This window comes from Pan paniscus, chromosome 4, assembly GCF_029289425.2.
Source record: "Pan paniscus chromosome 4, NHGRI_mPanPan1-v2.0_pri, whole genome shotgun sequence".
Classification (NCBI taxonomy): Eukaryota; Metazoa; Chordata; class Mammalia; order Primates; family Hominidae; genus Pan; species Pan paniscus.
This window is the reverse complement of record NC_073253.2, coordinates 42,389,911-42,416,485: the sequence shown is the minus strand read 5'-3', so window position 1 is coordinate 42,416,485 and position 26,575 is coordinate 42,389,911. Positions and strand designations below refer to the sequence as shown.

Genomic DNA, 26,575 nt, shown 5'->3' with positions numbered 1-26,575 from the left:
AATATATATTTAGCTAGCTTTAATTTCTTTCTAGGCCAGTCAAAACTGTGAGATCATTGGTTTTATGTTTTTCTTTAATCCGGTAAATGAAAGAGTATTTTTATGGGTGTCGATTTGGTGCTTTCAGTTCATTTCTGATGCTGAACATTTATTGCACAGGGGGTTATTTTGTTGTGTGATGCAGGACATTAAAGTCCAGTATAAACTGAATGAGTTGAGGTTCCTTGACTGTGGGCTAATAGGGACAGCCATTAAGGTAATCTCTTCTAATTCCTTATGATCATAGTTAATTTTTAAATGTTTCCTTTTTTAAGCTAGATTCTATTGTGACATAAACTCTGAGGTTTACATATATCTTTTGCTGAGTTTGACAAATACAATATCAACCTAAGATGTATTTCTTGCTTGTTACAGGATTTTATATTTTTTTGTGATGCCGTTGCATCATGGATTAACCCAAAAGATGATCTCAGAGACATGTTCTGTAAGGTAACTAATAAGTCTTTATAATGCATCATCTTGAGACTGTTAATATCCTAGTGGAAAACTTTAAATTATGTTTACATTTTTTGTGAAAGTTAGGCTCTTCAAGTCAGTATTGATAGTTTACATATATAACCTTTATTCTTGGTAACAAAGTTGGCTTGATCTTTTCTTAAAATACAGCAGTGACTCTTATCTGTAGAGGATGCACTTTGAAAGTATTTTCCCAAGTGTACCACTAGTTTAGGTGGTCCCATTATTCCATTTAAGGAAAATAGTATATGTTTTTCAAGATGGAAATGGAGACTTGGAGTATAATCTGAAAAAGAGTAAATCTAAATGGCTGCCACAGGAGTAAGCCCATGTCATTATTTGCTTTGTTAATACCCTCTTTTGATTAACTCGTCAGTACTCAACCACAGTAAAAAATAAAATGCAGTTACACATTTGAATCACCCAAGATTAAAGTTAGTGAACTATAGTTTGTCATGAACTCAAAGCTTGTGTATTTCCAGTTTGAAAAAATACGACATAAAAATTGTATTGCTTGGATGACTTCTCTACTTTATTTTTTCATTAGTATGGTATCAGAGATTGCTTAGAGTATATCTGTTATTGGAACACTTGCCAAATTCTAAACTTCTCAAAGCAGAGTTTAAGCATATGCTATGAGGTACTTTTAGGCAAGGCACGTGTATTAGTCCATATTCACGCTGCTGATAAATATATGCCCAAGGGCCAGGCTCAGTGGCTCACACTTGTAATCCCAGCACTTTGGGAGGCCGAGGCAGGTGGATCACCTGAGGTCAGGAGTTCAAGACCAGCCTGGCCAACATGGTGAAACGCCATCTCTACTAAAAATACAAAAAATTAGCTAGGGGTGGTGGCGGACGCCTGTAATCCCAGCTACTCAGGAGGCTGAGGCAGGAGAATCGCTTGAACCCAGGAAGTGGAGGTTGCAGTGAGCCAAGATCGTGCCGTTGCACTCCAGCATGAGCAGTAAGAGTGAAACTCTGTCCCCCACACACACAAAAAAAGATATGCCCAAGACTGGGTAATTTACAAAAGAAAGAGGTTTAATTCGACTCACAGTTCCATGTGGTTGGGGAGGCCTCACTGTCATGGTGGAAGGTGAAAGACAAGTCTTAAATCGCAGCAGGCAAGAAAGAGAATGAGAATCAAATGAAACAGGTTTCACCTTATCAAACCATCAGATCTCATGAGACTTATTCACTACCACCAGAAGAGTATAGGAAAAACTACCCCTATGATTCAGTTATCTCCCACTGGGTCCCTCCCACAACACGTGGGAATTATGGGAGTACAATTCAAGATGAGATTTGGGTGGGGACACAGAGCCAGACCATATTAGCAGGGAATGGTGTAGAATCCTACGAAGTTTGAGAATTGCTACTTTAAAATGGATAAAATTTATTAAAAAATCAGCTGTGTTGGATTTCAGAAGCTATGCTGATCTGAATTTTTCTCTTGTTATTGATAAATTAATGGTTTTTCACTCTTACAGATCCTTCATGGATTTAAAAATCAAGTTGGCGATGAAAATTGGAGGCGTTTCTCTGACCAGTTTCCTCTTCCCTTAAAAGAGCGTCTTGCAGCTTTTTATGGTGTTTAATCTAATACACTTAAGCTGCAGTCCCAAAATTAGGGGTAAGTTATAAGAAGTTTGGAAATTTTCAGGATGAAGAAAATTTTGTTAGGGCTATCATTTCAAACTACTAAATAGAATAAAAAGCTATTTGTTTTCTATAGAGGTTGAATAAAACATAGCCTCATATCATTCTATCTTGGGCTTTAAATTTAAAATTACTTAAGTGGGCCAGGTGTGGTGGCTCATGTCTGTAATCCCAGCACTTGGGGAGGCCAAGGTGGGCAGGTCATTTGAGGTCAGGAGTTTGAGACCAGCCTGGCCAACATGGTGAAAACCCATCTCTACTAAAAATACAAAAATTAGCCACGTGTGGTGGGACGTGCTTTTGTAGTCCCTGCTACTCAGGAGGCTGAGGTGGGAATATTGTTTGAACCTGGGAGATGGGGGTTGCAGTGAGCCAAGATCTTGCCAGTGCACTCCAGCCTAGGGGACAGAGCAAGACTCCATCTCAAATAAATAGAAAATAAAATTACTCAAGTGAAGGCTAAAGAAATTTTCTTAATAACCAACAAGCCAAGAAAAACGATTAGCTTCAGTTTGAATCGTAGGTATAAAGAAATCCATGTTGGTACGCTGGTTGGATTTCTCAACATTGCTTCAACTATTCCTTTTTTCTTTCTTTTTTCCTGCAAGAAGACATCGGCATTCATAGTGATGGGGTAAAATTGATTTCATTTTGGAGCATGAATTTATAGTCTCTGCTGTAACAAGGACTTTTCATTTCACGTGCTTTGAAAGAAAACTCAGTTGGGTTTTGGCCCACTGTTTTTGTTTTTCACTGTATGTTTCACTGAGTACCTACCATGTGCCCATCACTTTTTTTTTTTTCTTTCTTTCTTTTTTTTTTTTTTGAGACAGAGACTCTTTCGCCCAGGCTGGAGTGCAGTGGCGCAATCTGAGTTCACTGTAATCTCCGCCTCTTGGGTTCAAGCAATTCTCCTGCCCCAGCCTCCCAAGTAGCTGGCATTACAGGCACATGCCACCATGCCTGGCTAATTTTTGTATTTTTAGTAGAGATGGGGTTTCACCATGTTGGCCGGGCTGGTCTCGAACTCCTGACCTTGTGATGCACCCACCTCGGCCTCCCAAAGTGCTGGGATTTACAGGCGTAAGCCACTGAGCCCAGTGCCTAGGACTATATTTTAAAATAAGTAATGAAAGATTCTGTTTTAATTTGGGATGGACTATATTCGTTTGGACTCTTGCTCCTTGAGCTCTTCTGTACTTAAATGGGACTAGCAGTTCTCATCTCTGAGCTTCGGTTTTGTCATTGAGTTATGTTGAGGATTAAATACTATACTGTATGTGATGCCAGAACTTAGTATGTTGCCTGGCACACTAAGTTGACTCAGTAAAGGTTAGGAACTGGGCCAGTACAATAAATATCAGGGTTTTGACATTCATCTTTAGATTTTCAACATGAATTAAGACATATCTGACTGGAAGCCAGAAGATGTGCTGAATGAGCATGTACAGAAGATGTACACCAAGTTGAATTACACTTTAGATTGAATTGGAGGAGTTTTTTTGGCTTGCTTGCTTGTTTACTCCAAGCTAAAATTTAAATCTGGAAAGATTTCACCATCCAAGCTGTCTAACCTAGAAGGTAGTAGAAATGGACTCAAAGCTTCCAGAATGTGTCAGAGCCCTTCATATGTGTTGTCCTACTTCAGTCTTGAGTCCTCAAGAGCTGTTTTCCAAAATGGCTTTGGCATTTTGGAAAAGTGCTGGATTCACCTTATGTTAAATTATGAGAATGCAAAAGATGAGAATGACTTGTAGCTGCAAAGCTTCAATGAGCTACTAACAAGTCTTGAGCACTTTCAGATTTATTACCTCTGTGGTCTCATCACCAATCATGAATTAACTGTTCTAAGACAAGGTATGAAATAGTTCTCGGTTTTGTAATTAGAGCTAAAAGTAGATCAGTGTCTTTTATTCCTGCCTTTTTGTACTCCTCTTCCCTTTCTTCAGAGGCAGGAGAAAAGGGATTGCTTATATTTCTACACAGATGGATTCACTGCCCTCTGTGAATTCATATGAACGTTCATAAATGGCCAAAACTTGGCATGATTGGGTAGTAGAGTTCTGTTTGTAAAAGGACCACTATCAGGTAACAGTTTAAATCTCCCAGTAATCTTACCTTATTTCTTAATATCCTTTTTATCATTAAAACTGTTTAGCATAGAAAAAAGTTCCTACCAGAAAAACCAAGTGACTGGAAGATAGTGGAAATGACCAAGTGAAATAGGATCAGAATGAGAACTAATTAGGAACATCAAGAAGGCAAGTGTAGGCAGGGTGTGATGGCCCACATCTATAATCCTAGCATTTTGGGAGGCTGAGGTGGGAGCATTGCTTGAGCCCAGGAGTTTGAGACCTGCCTGGGCAACATGATGAGACCTCCATCTCTATGAAAAAAATTAAAAAGAAAAAAATGAGCTGGGCATGGTGGTATGCACCTATGGTCCCAGCTACTCAGGAGACTGGGCAGGAGGATTGCTTGAGCCCAGGAGGTTGGGGCTTCAGTGAGCCATATTCACACCACTGCATTCCAGCCTTGGTGACAGAGCAAGGTGCTATCTCCAAAATAAATAAATAAATGTTAAATTTACTTTTTTCTCTCTCTTTTTTTATGTAGAATTTGTTTGTTGATACTTACTGAATGTAGTGACCCTGCTGTGGTAATGAACACTTCTAGTGCCTTCTAGGCCTAAAATACCAGACAACCCCAAATAACAAATGCTCTTTTGTGTTTTGATAGGTTGGATTTCTGTTTGCTTAATATTGGGAATACTGGGGGGGGGAAAAGATGGTGTTTTCATTCTAAGGATTGTCCTAAAGAAAGTGCTACTTTATTTTTAAGAAAGTAAGGCCACTTGTTATATAAGAAATAACGAGTTCCCATTGGGTCCCATTTTGCAAAAGGGGATAAAGAATTAGACTGATAGCATCATACGAGGCATATTTCACTATACAAAGTGTTGTACACCTGTCTATACAACTCTCCTACCCAGCTTGACCTCACTTTTCATACCTGATGCAGCAAACAATTCAGTGCCATAGGAGAAGGAAGCAGCATGGTTATAAGTGACTAACACGATATTAGGCAATTTGTCCAAATTTCTCATTTTCTTTATAGGTAAAGATAGCATTCTTATTAATTTTTTGTTCCACTGGCTTTGAAAGACAAACGATTGTTAAAGATAAAATTGTTTTTGTTCTTTTTCTTATAGGTCCTTCAGTCTTGGAGACTATAAGGGAGCCTCTGCACCCAGGGAAAATGTTACCCTTTACAGGGGGGAAGGGTAAACCAGTAGGGAATACAGTACAATCCCAACCCTACTGGGAGGGGCGGGAGGGAGGTGTTGCCGTCACTGTATTAAGTCGATGTTGGGAAACGTTTTAACATCTGGAGCCTTTGTGGGTGGAAATATGTCTCCAGTTACAACTCCGCAGTGGATGTGAAGAAGCAAAAAAAAAAAAAAAATCTATTCAGTCTACTCACAAAACAGTACATTGTGGAATATTATGGGGAATTGTACCAAAACAAGAACCATATAAATGATGCCTAGGGACAAGAAAGAGGAACAATTCTATAGCGCACAATAAAGGAAACCTAAGAATGGGAGTTACAAATAGTAAAGAAGTTTTTTTTTTTTTTAATTTAAAGTTTTTTTATGTAAGTTTTCCCACATGATGGGGCCTTGTTTTGCATGTTGATGAAGAACTACACAAACAAAACTAATATAGTTAAAAGTCAGCTTGCCTTCCCGTAGTAGAAGCAGGTTCTTGGAAGTTACAATTTAAGGTACCCCAAAAAAGTTGGAAATAAAACAAACAAACAATGAAGCACCCTGTGAAATGCCAAATGAGTCACTCCTTTTACCTTTTTTTTGGGGTGGGCAGGGAGGGAGGAATAAATGGGGTTAGGCATATCAAACTAAAGATGACATCTTAATTTTGCATTGAACATTAATGTAGTGGATATAATTTGATGGTTATACTTCATTAGATTTAATTTCTAGGCCAAGATGTTACTTTTTAAAGTGCAGTTTAAGGCTCAGGCATGCATTCTGGCTCATAGTGGTTGAAAGTAATTTAAATTAGTCGGAAAGTAGCATGCTTGCATCACATAGAGTGAGATTGGTATTCATTTACCTATGTTGCGCCAGTTTGTGTTGCAGTTTACCAATTCAATATAGCCCTGCATTTAAAGTTCCTTTTTAAGATTTGTGGATTTTATTTTTATTAAGAACATAGATATATAAAGTACTGTAGTTTACAGGTAGGCCTTGAAATATCTTTTTTAGGATCTGTTAGGAATAAGATTGATATTGTATTGTGTGTAACCTGCACAATGTGGAAAGCTGATATACCTGTGCAAAATCTTTGCCTCTGTGCTGTCAGTGTGATGTGCTTTCTGCATGGTTATATACTACTAGTGATTTTATCAAAACTTCTAAAATTTAAATTACGTGGTAAAAGATCTGTAAAAGGCTGCATAAATGTTAGTTGGCACATAAAGACAATTGTAGAAGTTGAAAAATGATTGCTATATTTCAATGTTTATTCCCACTCAACATACTGCCTTCTAAGCTTCCCTTTTTTTGTTCAAAGCATGATCTTAAAGATATGTTTAAGTTAATGGATGTAATGCAGGGTTCCTACACTGTATTTTGGCGCATGTTGGTGGCCCTCCGTGCCCTAGATATATGCACACAGGGTGCAAGTTAAAAGCTACAGAGTGAAAGTTGGTTTGGATCCTCTTCATTTCATTTGTTTAGCTTTTCTGTTATTTTTCTCTACTTACATGTATTCCTGTGAATAAATCCTTGTTAAGTTAACCCTTTACTTTTCCTTCCATGTGTATTTTCTTATATACTGTGAATGTGAAAACCTAACTGGTACACTTGATCTTGTGTTCATATGAAAGTGCAAGTCTTTATTAATTTGGATTGCCTGAACAGTGTATCCCATGATGATGAAGGAAAATGGAGAGATTTTTCTTTTTAACTCTGCTGGTCAGAGATGAAGCCACGCCTTTCCATTTTTCAATGCTGCATATTTAATCTGCAACAAAAATGTTAAGCCATAACAGCCTTTTTATATTTTAGTTTGTCACCTTTGCATTGCAGAATAAATACTGAATAACCATTTTTATAAGCAGTTGCTCCTCTTTGCATGGTTCTATTCTCTAAAAGTGTTGAATGATACAGCCATTGCACTGAAGTTTGAGCTGTGTGCGTGTGAATTTATACTGTTTCAAAAATTTCAAATGCATGGTAGCATGTAGAAAGGTTTTTGTTACTATGTGTGTGTGTGTGTTTTGTTTTGTTTTGTTCTGTTTTTTAACATGTTCTTTCACCTTTCCTCTACTTTGGCTTTGCAAATTTCAGTCTGTAGAGCCTGAAATTAAATTATTTTATAGTGCCTGATATTTTTAATATTATAAGTTGGATTCAAAGAGTATACAGCATTTTGTTTTCTAGTACCATTGCTTCACTGGGAGCTCAAAATTTGCCTCCCTGTTAGTCTTTAATAACTGAGTAGAGTAGCTGTTTTATTCTTAGATTATAGTGATATTCTGTAGTGCTTCAAATACTTAGAATTCTAATATGAGAGATAGTTTAATATTCTGGAATAGAGAGTATTTTAAATTGAAATGACCAAATTCAATTTAAAACAAACACATAACAATCTTCAGTAAAGTTATTTGAACCTGTGGTTGACAATTCTGTATTGACTAAAGGCAATATTGTCACCTGTCTCATTAAAAATTAGTTTCCAGTTAGGCAGATGAATAACACTATTAAAAATGCACCCAGTTTTGTAGTCACTTGACTTTTTTTATTTAAATGAAATTTAATTTGAAAATAGAAAATAAAATTAGGTAAATATGACTGGCAACCTGAATTTGAGTTGGGATTCTTTGTGTATTTTTCCCCCTTGAGGTTATTGTTTCTTCCTAATTTATATTTCAGATACATAGTGTAGAACAGGAATTTGCAGAAGCCATTTAAGTTATCTTTTGAGGTAAGCTCTGATTTAGCATTTATTCTGATAAAATCTAATACATCATGGGATATATATAAAGCAACTTAATTCTTGTGGTGTAGTCTTAATAGTTTTGAATGTTGACTGAATGTCTATGAAATTGTGAGTTTGTCTTTGTTACATTCCAGTGTTTCTGCCTCTTGGCATGCTTAAAGCACGGCTTACTTCATCTGCTCCTTACACACTAAAATGCTGTTAGTGTGCTCAACTACAGAAATAGCCGCTGCTAAGTGATGTAGATTTTCTACTTGAATATTTTTATGTTGTAGGAACCTCAGGAGGTCAGTGTTTACTGTTTTATATATGCCTTCTTTTTCCTGTTTGAGCTTCTCTCTTTGAAGGATTCTAACAGAACAAAGCTGCTGATCAACCTAAGTTGGAAACAGAAAGTGTAATTAATATAACTTAAATGCATGTTTGGCAGTTCCATGTTACAGTCCATTAGCGAGTGAACTTAGTGCCACAGGTATTCATTTATTCAGGAAAGAATTTTGCTTTTTGTATTGTCTAATCTCTTCAATGACTTCATACTGTGTAAAAAAAAAATCACTTTTTAATATTTTTTGGTTGGTTATTTCCCAAATAATCAACATGTAAATAATCTTTTAAGAGCCAGTTCTGATGCTTTACATTATTGCTACTTGATTTTGTTATGCAAGTTAGATTTCAGAAGAATAGATTTTAAAACACTTAACCAAGCCATTACATCTTAAAAACAAAACAAGTAGCATACATTTTGTAATTAACATTGATAAACACTGTGATTTTTTTGGTTAAGACTTTTTCATTGATCTGAATTGCTTAAATTGCATATATTGTAAAATAGGATCAGATGTATATTTTAAACTAATTTCAATGGATTTTCCTCTTGAAATGCTTTGTCTACTCAGTTATAAAATATTCAGATACAAGTTTTATCTCAGGTGAATACTCTTGTATTGTTTTTGCTTTGGTGACATGCTTATAAAGGGTCATCCTAGTTACATTCTTTGTTTTTTAAGTGTATTTCATTGAGAATCTTTCCATTTAGTCTGATTTTTTTCCCTAATATTCTAGCAGGCTGGGGTGGTATAAAGCCCTCCTGACAAGCCTTTTGCCTACAGGTTTACCTGAAAATGAGCTACATATGGTCGTCATTTTCTTCAAACTCTCAAAATAGGAAAGTGGAAATTTTTCTCCCCTATATAAAATTATTCTGCCTAGCAGAAATGCCAGAAATAAATTAATTACATTTTAGTCTAAATTTAAGTCCTTTGCCATGAGGAAAAAGTGGTTTTTTGCTTCATATGGTAAATCTATATTATTCATATTGAATGTATTAACAGATAATGGTGCAAAAGCATTCTTCCCAGGGGAAGAGTGTATCATGCATAACTGCAATTTAAGTCCTTCCTTTGATAATACTTCAAAACATACACAGCTTTGCTTACTGAATTATTTTTGCAAATAATACAAGGAGGGGAAACTAACTTGCTACTAGTGTTGTTAATGAAGTATAGGCCTTGGAACATTTAAGAAAACTGGTCTTCAGATAGTTAAGGGCCTGGGATAATCTAAGTGAAAAGTGAGATCAGTAATGAGCTGTGTTGTTAACAATATTATCTGGTAATAATACCATGCAATATAGCGTTGTATACCAACTTAGTGCATTTTATACTGTATTAAATATGGAGATACTTCTAATGCCTCTCTAAAATTAAATTTTACATAAAAGTTAGTTTTATTCACCTTTAGGCTTTCCAAGTGAATTGTGACTAATTTTTTCAATCTTACATAGATCTTTCACCCATTAGCATTACTTACATAGATAATTCTTTATGCCTAGTTATTATACATATTAATTTTTAAGGTATACATTTAAATTACACAATTGTTCATTGTGGTTTGTATCCCAGAATGTATTGTGTTTTTTAAAAGATGCATAATAGCTGAATGTATGCATGACTTTGAAAGAAGTTAAAATGGTGATTTTTTTTCACCTCTTGTACATTTTAAAACCAGGCCAAATCTATTTGCCAAGCAGTGTATCACTAATAAGAAAAGCAGTTTTTCCTTTTATTGCAGTTTTTGTTTATCTGCCATAGAATTTCCTTATACTGTGGCTTGGTATTATTCAAGATTAGCTATTTCGCTGGTATTACATCTTTTTAAAAGCCTATTATAACATGGTTAGCCTATAAGGCGGTGTTGGTCCCCTTCTAATATTGGCCTCATAAAGGGGTTCCACTGTACTTTCCGCATATTACTTTGTTGTTGTTTTCCTTTGTGGATATATAAGCAAATTGAGCTTGGGTGATTTTTATGGAGACAGTAATTAGACAATACTGTATAATTAGTTTTACTTAATAGATTATCATCTTGTGAGAAGAGATGTTTAAACGTGGTAAATCACTTCATATTACAAAACAGTTTTACACTTAATATGTTAACATTGGGTGCAATAATTTAGTAGCATTAGCTTTAGTTACAAATAACTGGATCTTTCTGCTGACAACTTAGGTTGTATGAGTTATGCTTAAAAGCTTTAAATCTGATGTTTCCTGTACCTGCCACACTATGTTAGAATGTGTCCTTCAAACATATCCTCCTGCAACTTCTCAAACTGTACTAAATTGATATTTCTTGAAGTCTAACTCTGTGCTAACAGATCTCCATTTTAAATAGAATACGGTTTTAATTTTTGATAAGCTGCTGAATTTTAAAGAGAGTTTTTTGGGGCCACCAAATATTTTGGATCATGCAGAGAATATATATTGTACTGTAGTAATTTTGTATTTACATTTGTATGATGTGACATAATAGATGTGAATGTTAATCACTGCTTGACTATGTTAATAAAGTTGTTTAACTATAGATGTTGCACTCTGATTTTTAATGAAAGGAAATGAGTTTTCTTTTTCCCTCTTACCCCATTTTGGGTCTAGATAAGCCTTATGTTTTTTGGGATTTTTTTCCTTGTTTTTAGTTTGAGGTTTTGTTTTGTTTTTTCCTTAGCTTACACATTAGTACACTTTTGTTGTTGAACATCATTTATTTCTTAAAACAAGTGTTTTCTTATTTGTATAGTATAGTAAAAACCTGTTTTTCCACATTTTAACTGAACTCCTTGATGTGTTTTAAACAGTTGATGATAGGTTCTGCTGTTTGAGGATGGGGGACATACTATTCTGTAAAAGGAATTAAAGGCGAAATTGTGAATATAAAACGTTGATGTAAGGAGAGATTGCATGAGTGTGTATGAATGTATGTCCTATTAAGGCTTCCTCTTTATCCTTCAAACAGTTAAGATTTGTAATTTGGGGAATTAACATTTATAAGAGTAATTTTTTCTTCAGGTTGTAAGGCATTAATATAGTTGCATGTTACTAATTAAATGTATTAACACATTTCAGGGAGTATGTGTGCATAACTGTCATATGGTTTTTTTTGTTTTTTATCTTGTTTTTGAGATGGAGTCTTGCTCTGTTGCCCAGGCTGCAGTGCAGTGGCACAGTCTTGTCTCACTGCAACCTCTGCCTCCCGGGTTCAAACGATTCTCCTGCCTCAGCTTCCCAAGTAGTTGGGATTAAGGCATGTGCCGTCACACCCGGCTAACTTTTATATTTTCAGTAAAGATGGGGGTTCACCATGTTGGCCAGGCTAGTCTCGAACTCCTGGCCTCAGGTGATCCACCTGTCTTGGCCTCTCAAAGTGTTGGGATTACAGCTGTGAGCCACCATGCCCGGCCTTGTCATACAGTCTTTTGAGATTTAGAACAGGAAAGAGCCTAAAATTAAATCAGTACAATTCCAAAACTTTTAAGAGAAGTGAGGCTTGGGCTTCTTTTTCTTTGTTACCTGGCCAAGAAAATATTTGAGAAGAGATACTTCTCTTGTGTTAACAAGAAAATAAAATTGAAACTTGGATATCATGTTCTAAAACACAGCCTCAAGAGTTTAATATTCCAGAATTTTAGGACTTAGGTTGTGGGGAAAAGATAATTAAAGTCATCCTAATTCTTGTTCAAGATTAGGAACCAAAAGTCTTTTCTAAGTCGTCAATATTTTAGTGATACTAAAGCCCTGCCCATTTTATGCAAATGATCTTTTTCTTCTCAGTTCAGGTGATGAAACCATCGTAATGATAAATGAGTAAGGCTGGCTTAACAATTCTTGGACTGGCGGGCATTCTTGTAATGAGTTCATAATCAGTATGACTCCACAATTTCACGTGATTCTTTAAGAATGATTGGAAAAGTGGCAGTAGGAACTACAGAGCTAACTTGAATTTCCTTTGTGTTCTATACAGTTGAATATGGAATTACCAAAGCTCTGTCATTTTTAAAATTCTTAATTTCTGAGTTGTTAATTTGATGTAAAAGTTTAAGAACCCCCTGAAACATCTCCATTATTCAGATAGACACAAATAATTTACACATCACAATTTGTAAATTTTTTTTTAATTGAGAGGACTCTGGCTCTGTCTCCCAGTCTTCAGTGGCACGATATCTGCTCCCTGCAACTTCCGCCTCCTAGGTTCAAGCAATTCTCCCATCTCAGCCTCCCAAGTAGCTGGGATTACAGGCACACGCCACCACGCCTGGCTAATTTTTTTTTTTTTTTTTTTTTTTTTTTTTTTTAGGAGAGAGTTTGGCCGTGTTGGCCAGGCTGGTCTCGAACTCCTGACCTCGAGTGAACACCTCGAGTGGTACGCCCACCTTTGCCTCCCAAATTGCTGGGATTACAGGTGTGAGCCACCACCCCTGATTTAACGCAATTTCTAAACCATTGGCAAGAACAATACAGAGAAGAGTTGTTATACTGAGACCCTTTAGGTTTTTGTGCCAGTCAATTCTTACATGCATGTTACGGCAGTCTCACTCTGATGATTTAAATCTTAAGTATTCTTTTCAAGCTTTGTGTTACTTCTTGAAGAACTTGAAACAATTTTAAGAAAGACAAGTGAACAGTTAAATGAATTGTAATACAACTACCTAGTGATAACTGCTGTTAATATTCCTGTGCACATATATAAATATATGGTGAATTTGTGTTTTTAGTTATATCCAGAATTGATTGTTAATATACATGGACACACCTACATATTATTCTATAAGCAATTTGTGCAACTGTCTTACTGTTGTTGGACATTCAGAAGTTATTTCTAATTTTTCACTCTTAGAAATAAAGTTTTAGTGAGAGTTGCAATGCTTAAATGTTTGCAAACATCTGTAGCGATTTCTTAGTGAAACTAGCAGGTCAAAGGTAGTTGGTCTAGTCAGATTACCTTTCAGTTAAATTGTACTAATTTTCATATCCAGCACCAACTCCAGTGGATTCTGTCATGTGTGCTGTAAGTTGTGATTTAATAGCATGATTTTCTAACTTTAGGAAATTTTATATACAAAATCTAGGTTTTTATATTACATATTTAACAGTTATTTGAGTCTTATATTGCAGGCAGTGTTCCGTGATCTCATGGAGCTTAACATTCTCTTTTAGGAAGACAGATAGTAGTGTGTTAATGGTGGCAAGTGCCCATAAGGAAAGAAGGAGATGGAAGGTGATGATAGAGTGGGGGAGGTTGCTTTTTCAAATGGAGTAAGCAGGTAGGTCTGAGAGGGTGTCATCATATGAGCAAAAAGCTGAAGAAATGATGGATGTCTGAGGAAGAATACTTCAGGTAAAGGGAACAATAAGGACAGATGTCCCAAGAACCATAATGCGTTTGTGTAAAACAAATGAGAGGGTTCTAATTTGAGCACCCAGAGTAAGGGAGAAGAGTAGATTAGATCTAAGAGATAACTGCAAGGCCAGATGGTATAGGTGTTATATCTGAATGAAGTAAAGGGTCATTGTAGGGTTTTGGGTTAGAAAACTGATGTAATTGAGAATAGACTATAGCACAAGGGTCGAAGCAAGTAGACCCTTTTGGGGATGCTACTATGAACAGGGAAGAGTTATCAGTGGCTTGAATCAGGGTGGTAGTGGGGAAAGTGAAAAGTGGCTGGATATCTGGATATGTTTTAAGGAGGAATCAACATTTGTCAACATACTGAATTTGGGTTGTGGAGAGAAGAATCACAGATGGCTCTTAAGACTTTTGGTCTGACTTGAGCAGCTGGAAGGGTGCAATTTACCTTAACCAGAGTAGGGAAGATCTGGCATTTGGTTGGAGACATCCATGAGAAGTAGAGTAGGCAGTTGGAGTTCAGGGAGATAACCTGGCTGAAGATGGAAAGCTGGAACTTGGTGTATAAATACTGTTTCAAATCATTGGACAAGAACATCATCTGAGGACTGGAACAATTAAAGATGGTAGGGACTAACCCTGTAGCACTTAACATTAAAGTCTGAGAGCTGACTAAAAATCAAAGGAGCGTAGTATTGTGATGTATATTGTCTGCAGTGAGAATTACATTTATAGCATGAAGGTCATTATTTTGGCATGTTTCTGTATGGCTATGGGAGACGTAGAATGAGGGCCATCTCCTTCCTCTCTTCTAGGGTTCTACAAAGCTTGGGCTTCTGTTTTCCTCAAGGCCAAGTTCAGTGGCTTTGTTTCTTTAAAACTGAGTTGTTCAAAAAATTTGGAAGCTTATGAAGAGTGAATAAACAGGCCAAAGTGGCCACATTACAACCCTGAATATTACCAGCTTGTAGTGTCTACATTCAAAATAAAACACCATCCCCAAAAAAAGATGAGCAACAAGTTTTTGTAATTAGATGAGATTATTTTAGAGTTCATATGAAAAAGTAAGATAAGGCAGAAAAATTGTTAATAATTAGTGTGGGACAATGCCAGTTTGACATTCTTTTAAATTGTGGCTTCAGGAATTAAAACTGATGCATGAATAGGCAGCTTAGAAGAACTAAGTTTAGAAACATCTAAATACACTAGTATATTTGGAAACTATTTTATGGCACTTCAAAGTATAATTTTTAAAAGGCCAGGTGTGGTGGCTCATGCCTATAATCTCAGCACTTTGGGAGGCCAAGGCAGGTGGATCTTGAGCTCAGGAGTTCGAGACTAGCCTGAGCAACGTGGTGAAACCCAATCTCTACAAAAAGTACAAAAATTACCTGGGCGTTGTGGCACTTTGATTGGACAAGTTGGGAGGACTGCTTAAGCCCAGGAGTTGAAGACCAGCCTGGGCAACTTAGGGAGATGCCCATCTCTACAAAAAATAAAATTAGCCGAGCATAGTATCGCACACTTGTGGTCCTAGCTACTTTTGGGAGGCTGGTTCGCGAGGATCACTTGAGCCTAGGAGTTGAAGATTGCACTGAGCTATGATCATGCCACTGCACTCCAGACTGGGCAGCAGAATGATACCCTGTCTCAAAAACAACAACAGCAACAAAAGTCTGCATGACAGTAAAGCTTGGGAAAAACTTGACAGACTCCTTTCACAGAAAATGGTAATGTTCTAATCTATAAAGCACTACAAGTCAGGATGGCCCAATAGAAAAGTAGGCAATGGGTATGTATAGTTCATTAGTTTGAATTTAAGTTTTAAAGATAGTCACTCCAGTCAACTGAAATTTAAAAGGTCACACACACATTAAAGGTGAAAGAGGTTTGAGGACATACTCTTATCTAGGGAATACAAAAACAGACATTCACACATAGCTAGTGGGAGTAAATTAGTACAACATGAAGGGAACTTACAAATTACTAATATGTTTAAAATACATATATGTGTGTGTGTGTGTGTATAGTTTGACCTATAAATCATCCCCTAAGTAACCTGCATGATAGCCCATAAACAAATGGAAAGGTGCTAAATATCTTCACATTCACTGAATTGGCAAAAATTGAAAACTCAGCCTCTATCAATTGTTAGGATGAATGATGGAGGAATAGGAATTTACAGTGATGATTTAGTCCAACTACTTTGGAAACCAATTTGCCATTACCCAGTAAAGTTGAACACTTGCGTAGGCTAAAACCTATGCCTACCCCTAGACCTATGTTCTACCCCCAAGGTGTATGTACAGTGTATATATGCCTTAGAATAACTTGACATATGTGCCAGGAAACAATGTATATCAGCATTGTAATAGCAAAAAAACAGGAATAACCCAAATGCCCGAAAGAATGGGCAAATTTTTAAAATAGAGCTTGGCCAAAAAAGCCAGTCTCAATTCTGTAACTAAAGAGAAGCCATTTATATCGAAGTTTAAAAACAAAAAATACATAGTGATGCATGTATACATGTATAATACAAAATTAAGATGGTTACATCTTTGAAGCAGAGCTGAGAATACAGTCATGAACATCTGTGTACCTGGGTGGTGGGCACATGGATATTCTTTAAATGGTACATACTCATTTCACACATAACTTCATTGCACCAGAGAAGACCTATTTGCTTACTATGCAATGGCAGCATATCTTTATTTTTATTATTTTTTTTTTTTAGCAAGTTTGCCTTTTACAATAGAACTAGGACTGGGAAAAAAGGCAGTTTTTTGTTTGTTTTTTGTGTGTGTTTTTGTTTGTTTTTTGAGATGGAGTTTTGCTCTTGTCGCCCAGGCTGGAGTGCAGTGGCACAATCTTGGCTCACTGCAACCTCCGCCTCCTCGGTTCAAGCGATTCTCCTGCCTCAGCCTCCTGAGTAGCTGGAATTACAGGTGCCCGCCACCATGCCCAGCTAATTTTTTTTTTTAAATAGTAGAGACAGTGTTTCACCACGTTGGCCAGGCTAGTCTCGAACTCCTGACCTCAGGTGATTGACCCGCCTCGGTCTCCCAAAGTGCTGGGATTACAGGCATGAGCCACCATGCCCATCCTAAAAAGGCAAATTTATAACAACACTTAACTTATTATATGATGTGTTAACTCAAGATCATTACTAATCCAGTATTCTTGGGAACTAAAGAGTATAAGAGCTTTTGTTGTTAAACTCAAGTATTCAATATTTTCTACAACGACAGATAATACATTAGGTTGATGCAAAAGTAATTGACGTTCTTACCATTGAAATTTTGTCATCTTTACTGACAAAATTCCTTAAGTACTTTCACTTTTTCACTTTGAAGGCACATATTCCCAACTAGAAAAGTATATCTGAGATGCTCTCTTCTTAACACTTCCTTACAGTTTAAAAGTTAGCACTTGTTGGAAGGCCCACTGTTTATATGTGAAAAGAAAGGAATTGAAGGTTACTAAATCTTTCCCATGTATGCTAGGATTTTACAAGCATTTCTGTTTTTGTTAAACCTCATCGTTTATTTGTCCTTTGTAGGCATGCACATTTTCCTTAAGATTCTTCGAATGAGTTTTATTTTTCTTGAGATTCTCTTAGGACTCTAAGCTTAAGCTATACCCAGTGATGTATACATCAAAATATCTCCATTAGAGGGAGCCATTTACCTAGATTAACCCTGGAATGTTAGTATCAGAACAGTATTTTGTAGGAATGTAAGGCATATATATATAATAAGCATATTTCCACCCCTTAAGGTCACTTACTTCAACATGCATTTTTACATGAATATAATCTTAACATTTTTTAGAGCAGTTTTAAAATTTCAATGCCATTCTCACCTTGGAATGCAGGAAACTTTCAAGATATTTCCTTAAGTCCAAGTACAGTGTTTATGATATAGACAGGACATTTCAAACGTTAATGTACATGTATGTCTCCTGAGAATCTTGTTAAAATGCATCTCTTGATTCATTAAGTCTGGATTGGTCCTGAGATTCTGCGTTTCTCACAGGCTCCCAGGTGATGCCTCATTGTTTGTTTATGGACCTCACTCACTTTGAGTTAGCAAGGACCCAGAGAGTTCTTGGGAAATTGAAGTTCCCTTTTAACAACAATAACAAAATAGCATGTACACTTCACAAGATGTCAGAGGCTTTGTGTATTTTGTTTGCTTAAGTATCTCCAGTGCCCTGAACAATTCCTGAAACAGAGTAAATGCTCAGTAAATATTTGTTGAATGAATGAGGACATGTCTAAGTGTTTTATGTATATTAACTCATTTAATCTTGACAGCCTCTGAGGTAAGTTCTATTATTCCTGGCTCACAGAGAAGCAAATAAGTCATGTGTAATGAAACCAGGATTTGAACCCAAATAATTGATCAGTGTGACTCAAGAGCCCATGCTTTAACAAAAATACTCTACTGTCACTGCCACCCGTTTTTAGGTAAGTTGTTACCAACACAGAGCTCAAGTATCAGACTGATACAGGTCATTATTGTCCAAAGGCCTGATATATCTGTTTATGGTTGCTTGTTTCTGTCTGATTGTGAGGTTTGCTATGCCACAACATAGAGTCCTGATGATGGTAGTCCAGACTGCACACTGTTGGTGTGCGGAGCATTTCCCCACTCTGATTGGGCTCACACATCGGGGGTGGGAAAGAAACAAGAGAGACATTCAGTTAAGACTCACTCAGGGTTAATGAAGGAACAAGGGGCCCACTAGTCCTTAACCCATTATCTAATGTGGTTAAGTCTTATAGTTTCATCAGCCAAAGGAATGAATTGTCATAATCCCAAATTAAAGATGATTGATAAAGACAGGAGCTCCTCAAGTGTTTGTTGGCAACCAGCCAAATGGAGTTATTTAATATCTATTTTTCAGGGTTTCTGCTGCACCAGAGATCAGTACTAAGCTATCTTCTGTGGCTTTCTGATAGGAATTGCCATTCCAGTTAATCTTCATATTATCAGAAGAAAGTTTTGTTTGGCGTTGTTACTTTTTCTAATCTTCCAAAGCCACCAATTTAATCTTACTTGCAAATCTGGCCAAAAAAAAATAGACGACTATTTCAAATTTTTCTATCTACCAGAAGTTTGCACATAAATGGTGGGATGTGTGGTATTAATAAATACATTTACTGTTCAATTAATCCGTTTTCTGTCCACAGCAAATTTGTTTTGCGGCCGAAAGTTAAATTCCTGTAGTTTTGTATTTAATATTGAATAATAATGTCCCAATTAAAAAAAAATTTTTTTTGTTGATTTTGCAATTTGGAAGGAGAAGTGCCAAGCAAAAGGGGGAAAAGAACCTTATAAAACCATCAGATCTCATGACAACTATCACAAGAACAGCATAAGGATAACCACCCCCATGATTAAATTACCTCGCACTGGGTCCCTCCCACGACACATGAGGATTATGGAAACTACAGTTCAAGATGAGATTTCAGTGGGGACACAGCCTAATCATATTACCATTTGTAGTAAATTCTATTTTTGCTTGCCTAATTTTTTTTTTTTAATTCTGCTTTCTTTCTTGAAAGATCTTTTCACTGGGCAGATAATTCTAGGTTGATTTTTTTTTCTCTTAGCACATTGAAGATATCATTCCACTGTCTTGAGCCTTAAATTGTTGTTGTTGACAAGTAAGTCCTCAGTCTAATTACCTTTTTTTATTTTATTTTATTTTATTTTATTTTATTTTATTTTATTTTATTTTTGAGACTGAGTTTCACTCTTGTTGCCCAGGCTAGAGTGCAATGGCACGATCTTGGCTTACTGCAACCTCCGCCTCCCGGGTTCAAGCGATTCTCTTGCCTCAGCCTCCTGAGTAGCTGGGATTACAGGCATGTGTGACCACGCCCGGCTAAGTTTTTTGTATTTTTAGTAGAGACGGGATTTCTCCATGTTGGTCAGGCTGGTCTCGAACTCCTGACCTCAGGTGATCTGCCTGCCTCGGCCTCCCAAAGTGCTGGGATTATAGGTGTGAGCCACCATGCCCAGAGAATTACCATTTTTTTCATTTTTTTGATAGGTCATCTGCTTTTCTCTTTGTTTCTAAGATCTTAAAATAGTGTGGAAATCCTTCTAATTTATCCTGTTTGTGGAAATATTTCTAATTTATCCTGCTTGGGAGACATTGGTCTTGCTAGGTATGCAGATTAATACCTATTAATAACTTTTACCAGTTCACTTCTAAAACATTGAATATTTTCTTGTCTACTTGTGGAATATCATAAAATGTTTGTTAGACCTCACTCTGTTGTCTGTCTTTTAATAACTTTTAGATACATAGATAGATAGATAGATAGATAGATAGATAGATAGATAGATAGATAGATAGAGTCTTCCTCTGTCACCCAGGCTGGAGTGCAGTGGTGCGATCTTGGCTCACTGCAACCTTCACCTCCTGGGTTCAAGCGATTCTCCTGTCTCAGCCTCCCGAGTGGCTGGGATTACAGGCGCCTACCACCGCACCCTGCTAATTTTTTTGTATTTTTAGTAGAGAGAGGGTTTCGCCACGTTGGCCAGGCTAGTCTTGAACTCCTGACCTCCAGTGATCCACCCACCTCGGCCTCCCAAAGTGCTGGGGTTAGAGGCATGAGCCACCGGGCCTGGCCACTTTTTAATATTTTTATCTCTTTCTCACTGTCTTCAGATATCTAATCTTCCAGTTCACTAATTCTGTCTTCGGTTCTGTTTAATCCTCCACTTAATTTTTCCATTGAATTTTTAATTTTATTTATTGTATTGAACTAAAAGTTCTAGTTAATGCTTTTTCAAATCTGGTTACTTTATATAGTCTCTTATTTTCTTGCTTATTATTTTCAATGTCTTTTTTGTGTGTAAACATATTAAACATAATTTTTTTTTCTTTTTAGAGACAGGGTCTCACCCTGTTGCCTGAGCTGGAGTGTGGTGGTATGATTATAGCTCACTGCAGCCTCAAACTCCTGGGCTCAAGAGAGCCTCCTGAGTAGCTAGGACTGCAGGCACATGCCATCATGCCTGGGTAAGTTTTTTATTTTAGTTTGAGACAGGATCGCACCATGTTGCCCAAGCTGGTCTTGAACTCCTGGCCTCAAGTGATCCTCCCACCTTGGCCTCCCAAAGTGCTGGGATTACAGGCATGAGCCATTGCCCCCAGCCAACATAGTTGTTTATACTCTGTGTCTGATAATTTCAATATCTGAATTCTTTGTATGTGTGATTCTCTCTTATTTATGGCACCTGATTTCCTTGTGTTTTGTGATTTTTAAATTTGCTTATTTCATGTTTCTTAGAACTTTATTTGTGGAAGTTCTTGAGGCATGAGTTGAAATTATTGTTGTCCAGAGAAAATTTATGTTTGCCTCTGCTACTTACTTGGCATACAAGTAATGCAGGGCCACTCTGAAATACATTTTCTGCTTGAGAGTTGGTTGATTTTTTTTAAGTACCATGAACTCAGGCTACACATTCATGTAAGTCCTGCTTTGTGGTTATGAATTTTTAGCAGAGATTTTCTCCATCTAGTGTGAAGGTCAAATTAGCAAATTTCCTTTCTATCCCCTTCTGTGTGTAGATTTATTTTGTGCTCAACTTTACCTTGATAATATTGCCTTTACGGGCCCAATTTATGATAAAGGTGATATTTTAAATCAATAGCAAAATGATGAAAAATGTAATTAACTGTTGTGTTATAACTAGAAACAAAATAAAGTTAGATTCCTATGTTATGACTCCATCTAAACTATATTCTAAATAGGTTAAAGATTTAAAGGTAAGCTGGGTGCAGTGGCTCACACCTGTAATCCCAGCACTTTGGGAGGCTGAGGTGGGCGGATCACTTGAGGTTAGGAGTTCGAGACCAGCCTGGCAAACATGGTGAAATCCCATCTCTACTAAAATACAAAAAAAAATTAGCCAGGTGTGGTGGCGCATGCTTGTAAATTCCAGCTACTTGGGAGGCTGATACAGGAGAATCGCTTGAACCCAAGGTGGAGGTTGCAATGAGCCAAGATTGTGCCACTGCACTCCAGCCTGGGCAACAGATTGAGACTCCATCTCAAAAAAAAAAAAAAAGGTTTAAAAATAAATGAAATAAAGGAAGATTGTGAGAGGTGACAACGTGCTAGCAGCCCTCCCTCGCTCTCGGCGCCTCCTCGGCCTCTGCGTCCACTCTGGCCGTGCTTGAGGAGCCCTTCAGCCCGCCACTGCACTGTGGGAGCCCCTCTATGGGCTGCCTGAGGCCGGAGCCGGCTCCCTCTGCTTGTGGGGAGGTGTGGAGGGAGAGGCATGGGCGGGAACTAGGGCTGTGTGCGGCACTCGCGGGCCAGTGCGAGTTCTGGGTGGGCACAGGGTCCACGGGCCCCACACTCAGAGTGGCCAGCCAGCACTCCTGGCCCTGGGCAGTGAGGGGCTTAGTACCCGGGCCAGCAGATGTGGAGGGTGCGCTGGGTCCCCCAGCACTGCCGGCCGGCCCGCGCTGTGCTCGAATTCTCACCGGGCCTCAGCTGCCTCCCCGTGGGGCAGGGCTCAGGACCTGCAGCCCACCATGCTGGAGCCTCCCCACCCCCAGTGGGCTCCCACGTGGCCTGAGCCTCCTCGACGGGTGCCGCCCCCTGCTCCGTGGCACCCAGTCCCATCAACTGCCCAAGGGCTGAGTGTGAGTGCGCCGTGTGGGATTGATGGGCAGCTCTGCCCACGGCCCCAGCGTGGGATCCACTAGGCCAAGCCAGCTGGGCTCCTGAGTCCTGTGGGGACTTGGAGAACTTTTATGTCTAACTGGAGGATTGTATATGCACCCATCAGTACTCTGTGTGTAGCTCAGGGTTTGTGGATGCACCAATCAGCACTCTGTATCTAGCTAATCTGGTGGGGACTTGGTGAACTTTTATGTCTAGCTAGAGGATTGTAAATGCATCAATCAGCACTCTGTGTCTAGCTCAGGGATTGTATATGCACCAATCAGCACTCTGTCAAAATGGAGCAATCAGCTCTCTGTAAAACGGACCAATCAGCTCTCTCTGTAAAATGGACCAATCAGCAGGATGTGGGTGGGGCCAGATAAAGGAATAAAAGCAGGCTGCCCAAGCCAGCAGTGGCAACCTGCTCAGGTCCCCTTCCACGCTGTGGAAACTTTGTTCTTTTGCTCTTCGCAATAAATCTTGCTGCTGCTCATTCTTTGAGTCCGCACTGCCTTTAAGGGCTGTAACACCGTGAGGGTCTGCAGCTTCACTCCTGAAGCCAGCAAGACCATGAACCCACCAGAAGGAACGAACAACTCCAGATGCACTGTCTTTAAGAGCTGTAACACTCACCGCAAAGGTCTGCAGCTTCACTCCTGAAGTCAGCGAGACCACGAACCCACCAGAAGGAAGAAACTCTGGACACATCTGAACATCTGAAGGAACAAACTCCGGACATACCATCTTTAAGAACTATAACACTCACCACAAGGGTCCGCAGCTTCATTCTTGAAGTCAGCAAGACCAATTTCAGACACATTTTGGTGACCCAGATGGGACTATCACCTATCGCCAAGCAGTGAGACTATTGCCTATCGCTGAGCAGTGAGACTGTTGCCTATTGCCAAGCGGTGAGACTATTGCCTATCACCAAGCAGTGAGAACCATTGGACCCCTTTTGCTTGCTATTCTGTCCTATTTTTCCTTAGAATTCGGGGGCTAAATACTGGGCACCTGTCGGCCAGTTAAAAGTGACTAATGCGGCCGCCAGACTAAAGACACAGGTGTCAGGCTTTCTGGGAGAGGGCTAACAACCCCCAACTCTTCAGAGTTGGGAGCATTGGTTTGCCTGGAACCAGTTTCTCCTTTTCCTGTACTTCTGGGCTGAGCCGAGGGTTGACAGAGAGGAAAGCCATTCAGCTCCAGGATCCCGAAAACAAGTTGATTGACCCTGCAGCCATGAGCAGAACTCTCAAAGTCATGTCGCCCAAGCGAGACTCGCCCATCTATTCTATCTACCCTGACCCTTTCCCCCTGGGTCCTAATGCCTGCCAAACAAACCTCCTCTCGCCTCTCTTCTCCGAGGCTAGTCCCACTTCTAAAAATCACTCCCTGTCTCTGGTGCTTTTCTAGTTTCTCCTATAAGAATGACTGCTAGTATAAACTCTAGGACTCTGTTCCCTTCTTTAGGCACCTGGGCTCACCAATCAGAAAGACATAATTTTTGCCCAAAGCCCCATCATAGGGGGGACTACCTGGAATTGTAGGATCCCTCCTCAGACTAGCAGGCCTAACAAAAGCTATTCCTGAAGCTAGGATATGGGGAGCCTCAGAAATTGTGTCCTTTCTATTCATATAAGTGAGGACAAAAGGTGTCACTCTTCCAACCCTGGAGAATCTCTTCCCTCCCTCAGGGTATGGCCCTCCATTTCATTTTTGGGGCATAACATCTTTATAGGACATGGGTAAGGTCCCAATACTAATAGGAGAATGCTTAGGACTCTAACAGGTTTTTGAGAATGTGTCAGTAAGGGGCCACTAAATCCGATTTTTCTGGGTCCTCCTTGTGGTCTAGGAGGACAGGCAAGGGTGCAGGTTTTCGAGAATGCATCAATAAGGGCCACTAAATCCGACCTTCCTCAGTCCTCCTTGTGGTCTGGGAGGAAAACTAGCATTTCTGCTGCTACATTGGTGAGCGCAACTATTCCGATCAGCAGAGTCCAGGGACTTTTGCGGGTTCTTGGGCAGGGGTTGTTTCTGCTGCTGCGTTGGTGAGTGCAACTGTTCTGATCAGCAGGGTCCAGGGACTGTTGCGGGTTCTTGGGCAGGGGGAGAAACAAAACAAACCAAAACCATGAGCGGTTTTGTCTTTCAGATAGGAAACAGGCATCAACAGGCTCACCCTTGAAATGCATCCTAAGCCATTGGGACCAATTTGACCCACAAACCCTGAAAAAGAGGTGGCTCATTTTTTTCTGCACTATGGCTTGGCCCCAATATTCTCTCTCTGATGGGGAAAAATGGCCACCTGAGGGAAGTATAAATTATAATACTATTCTGCAGCTTGACCTTTTCTGTAAGAGAGAAGGCAAATCGAGTGAAATACCTTATGTCCAAGCTTTCTTTTCATTGAAGGAGAATACACAACTATGCAAAGCTTGCAATTTACATCCCACAGGAGGACCTCTCAGCTTACCCCCATATCCTAGCATCCCTATAGCTACCCTTCCTATTAATGATAATCTTCTTCTAATCTTCCCTGCCCAGAAGGAAATAAGCAAAGAAATCTCCAAAGGACCACAAAAACCCCCAGGCTATCGGTTATGTCCCCTTCAAGCTGTAGGGGGAGGGGAATTTGGCCCAACCCGGGTACATGTCCCCTTCTCCCTGTCTGATTTAAAGCAGATCAAAGCAGACTGGGGAAGTTTTCAGATGATCCTGATAGGTACATAGATGTCCTACAGGGTCTAGGGCAAACCTTTGATCTCACTTGGAGAGATGTCATGCTACTGTTAGATCAAACCCTGGCCTTTAATGAAAAGAATGCAGCTTTAGCTGCAGCCCGAGAGTTTAAAGATACTTGGTATTTTAGTCAAGTGAATGATAGAATGACAGCCGAAGAAAGGGATAAATTCCCTTCTGGTCAGCAAGCCGTCCCCAGTATGGATCCCCACTGGGACCTTGACTCAGATTATGGGGACTGGAGTCATAAATATCTGTTGACCTGTGTTCTAGAAGGACTAAGGAGAATTAGGAAAAAGCCCATGAATTATTCAATGATGTCCACCATAACTCAAGGAAAGGAAGAAAATCCTGCCTTCCTTGAGCAGCTATGGGAGGCCTTAAGGAAATATACTCCCCTGTCACCCAAATCACTCGAGGGTCAATTGATTCTAAAAGATAACTTTATTACCCAGTCAGCTGCAGATATCAGGGGAAAGCTCCAAAAGCAATCCCTGGTCTCTGAACAAAATTTGGAGGCATTATTAAACCTGGCAACCTCAGTGTTCTATAATAGGGACCAAGAGGAACAAGCCCAAAAGGAAAAGCAAGATCAGAAAAAGGCTGCAGCCTTAGTCTTGGCCCCCACACAAGCAAGCCTTGGTGGTTCAGAGAGGACAGAGGGTGGAGCAGGCCAATCACCCAGTAGGACTTGTTACCAGTGTGGTTTGCAAGGACACTTTTAAAAAGATTGTCCAGTGAGAAACAAGCTGCCCCCTCGTCCATGTCTGCTATGCCAAGGCAATCACTGGAAGGTGCACTGCCCCAGAGGACAAAGGTTCTCTGGGTCAGAAGCCCCCAACCAGATGATCCAGCAACAGGATTGAGGGTGCCTGGGGCAAGTGCCAGCTCATGTCATCACCCTCACTGAGCCCCGGGTACATTTAACCATTGACGGCCAGGAAATTGACTTCCTCCTGGACACTGGCGCGGCCTTCTCAGTGCTAATCTCCTGTCCTGGACGACTGTCCTCAAGGTCCATTACCATCCGAGGAATCCTGGGACAGCCTGTAACCAGGTATTTCTCCCATCTCCTCAGTTGTAATCGGGACACTTTGCTCTTTTCACATGCCTTTCTTGTTATGCCTGAAAGTCCCACACCCTTATTAGGGAGGGATATATTAGCCAAAGCTGGAGCTATTATCTACATGAATATGGGGAACAAGTTACCCATTTGTTGTCCCCTACTTGAGGAGGGAATCAACCCTGAAGTCTGGGTA

The 26,575-nt window shown here is 39.2% G+C and overlaps 1 protein-coding gene across 4 annotated transcripts in view; it reads left to right on the top strand.

Moving 5' to 3' along the window:
- Nucleotides 1–11,062, top strand: part of TNPO1 (transportin 1) — a 106,575-nt gene extending 95,513 nt beyond the window's left edge. For 3 of the 4 annotated variants that reach the window (XM_003810483.5, XM_003810484.6, XM_008962837.4), the window contains exons 23-25: nt 415–489; nt 2,009–2,151; nt 5,389–11,062. In XM_003810483.5, the coding sequence (XP_003810531.1) occupies nt 415–489; nt 2,009–2,116 (183 nt within the window). In that variant the 3' untranslated portion in view covers nt 2,117–2,151; nt 5,389–11,062. Of the gene's footprint in view, nt 1–414; nt 490–2,008; nt 2,152–5,388 lie in introns of those variants that run through there. The other variant, XR_004671518.3, reaches the window with a different exon arrangement.
- The last annotated feature ends 15,513 nt before the right edge of the window (nt 11,063–26,575 follow it).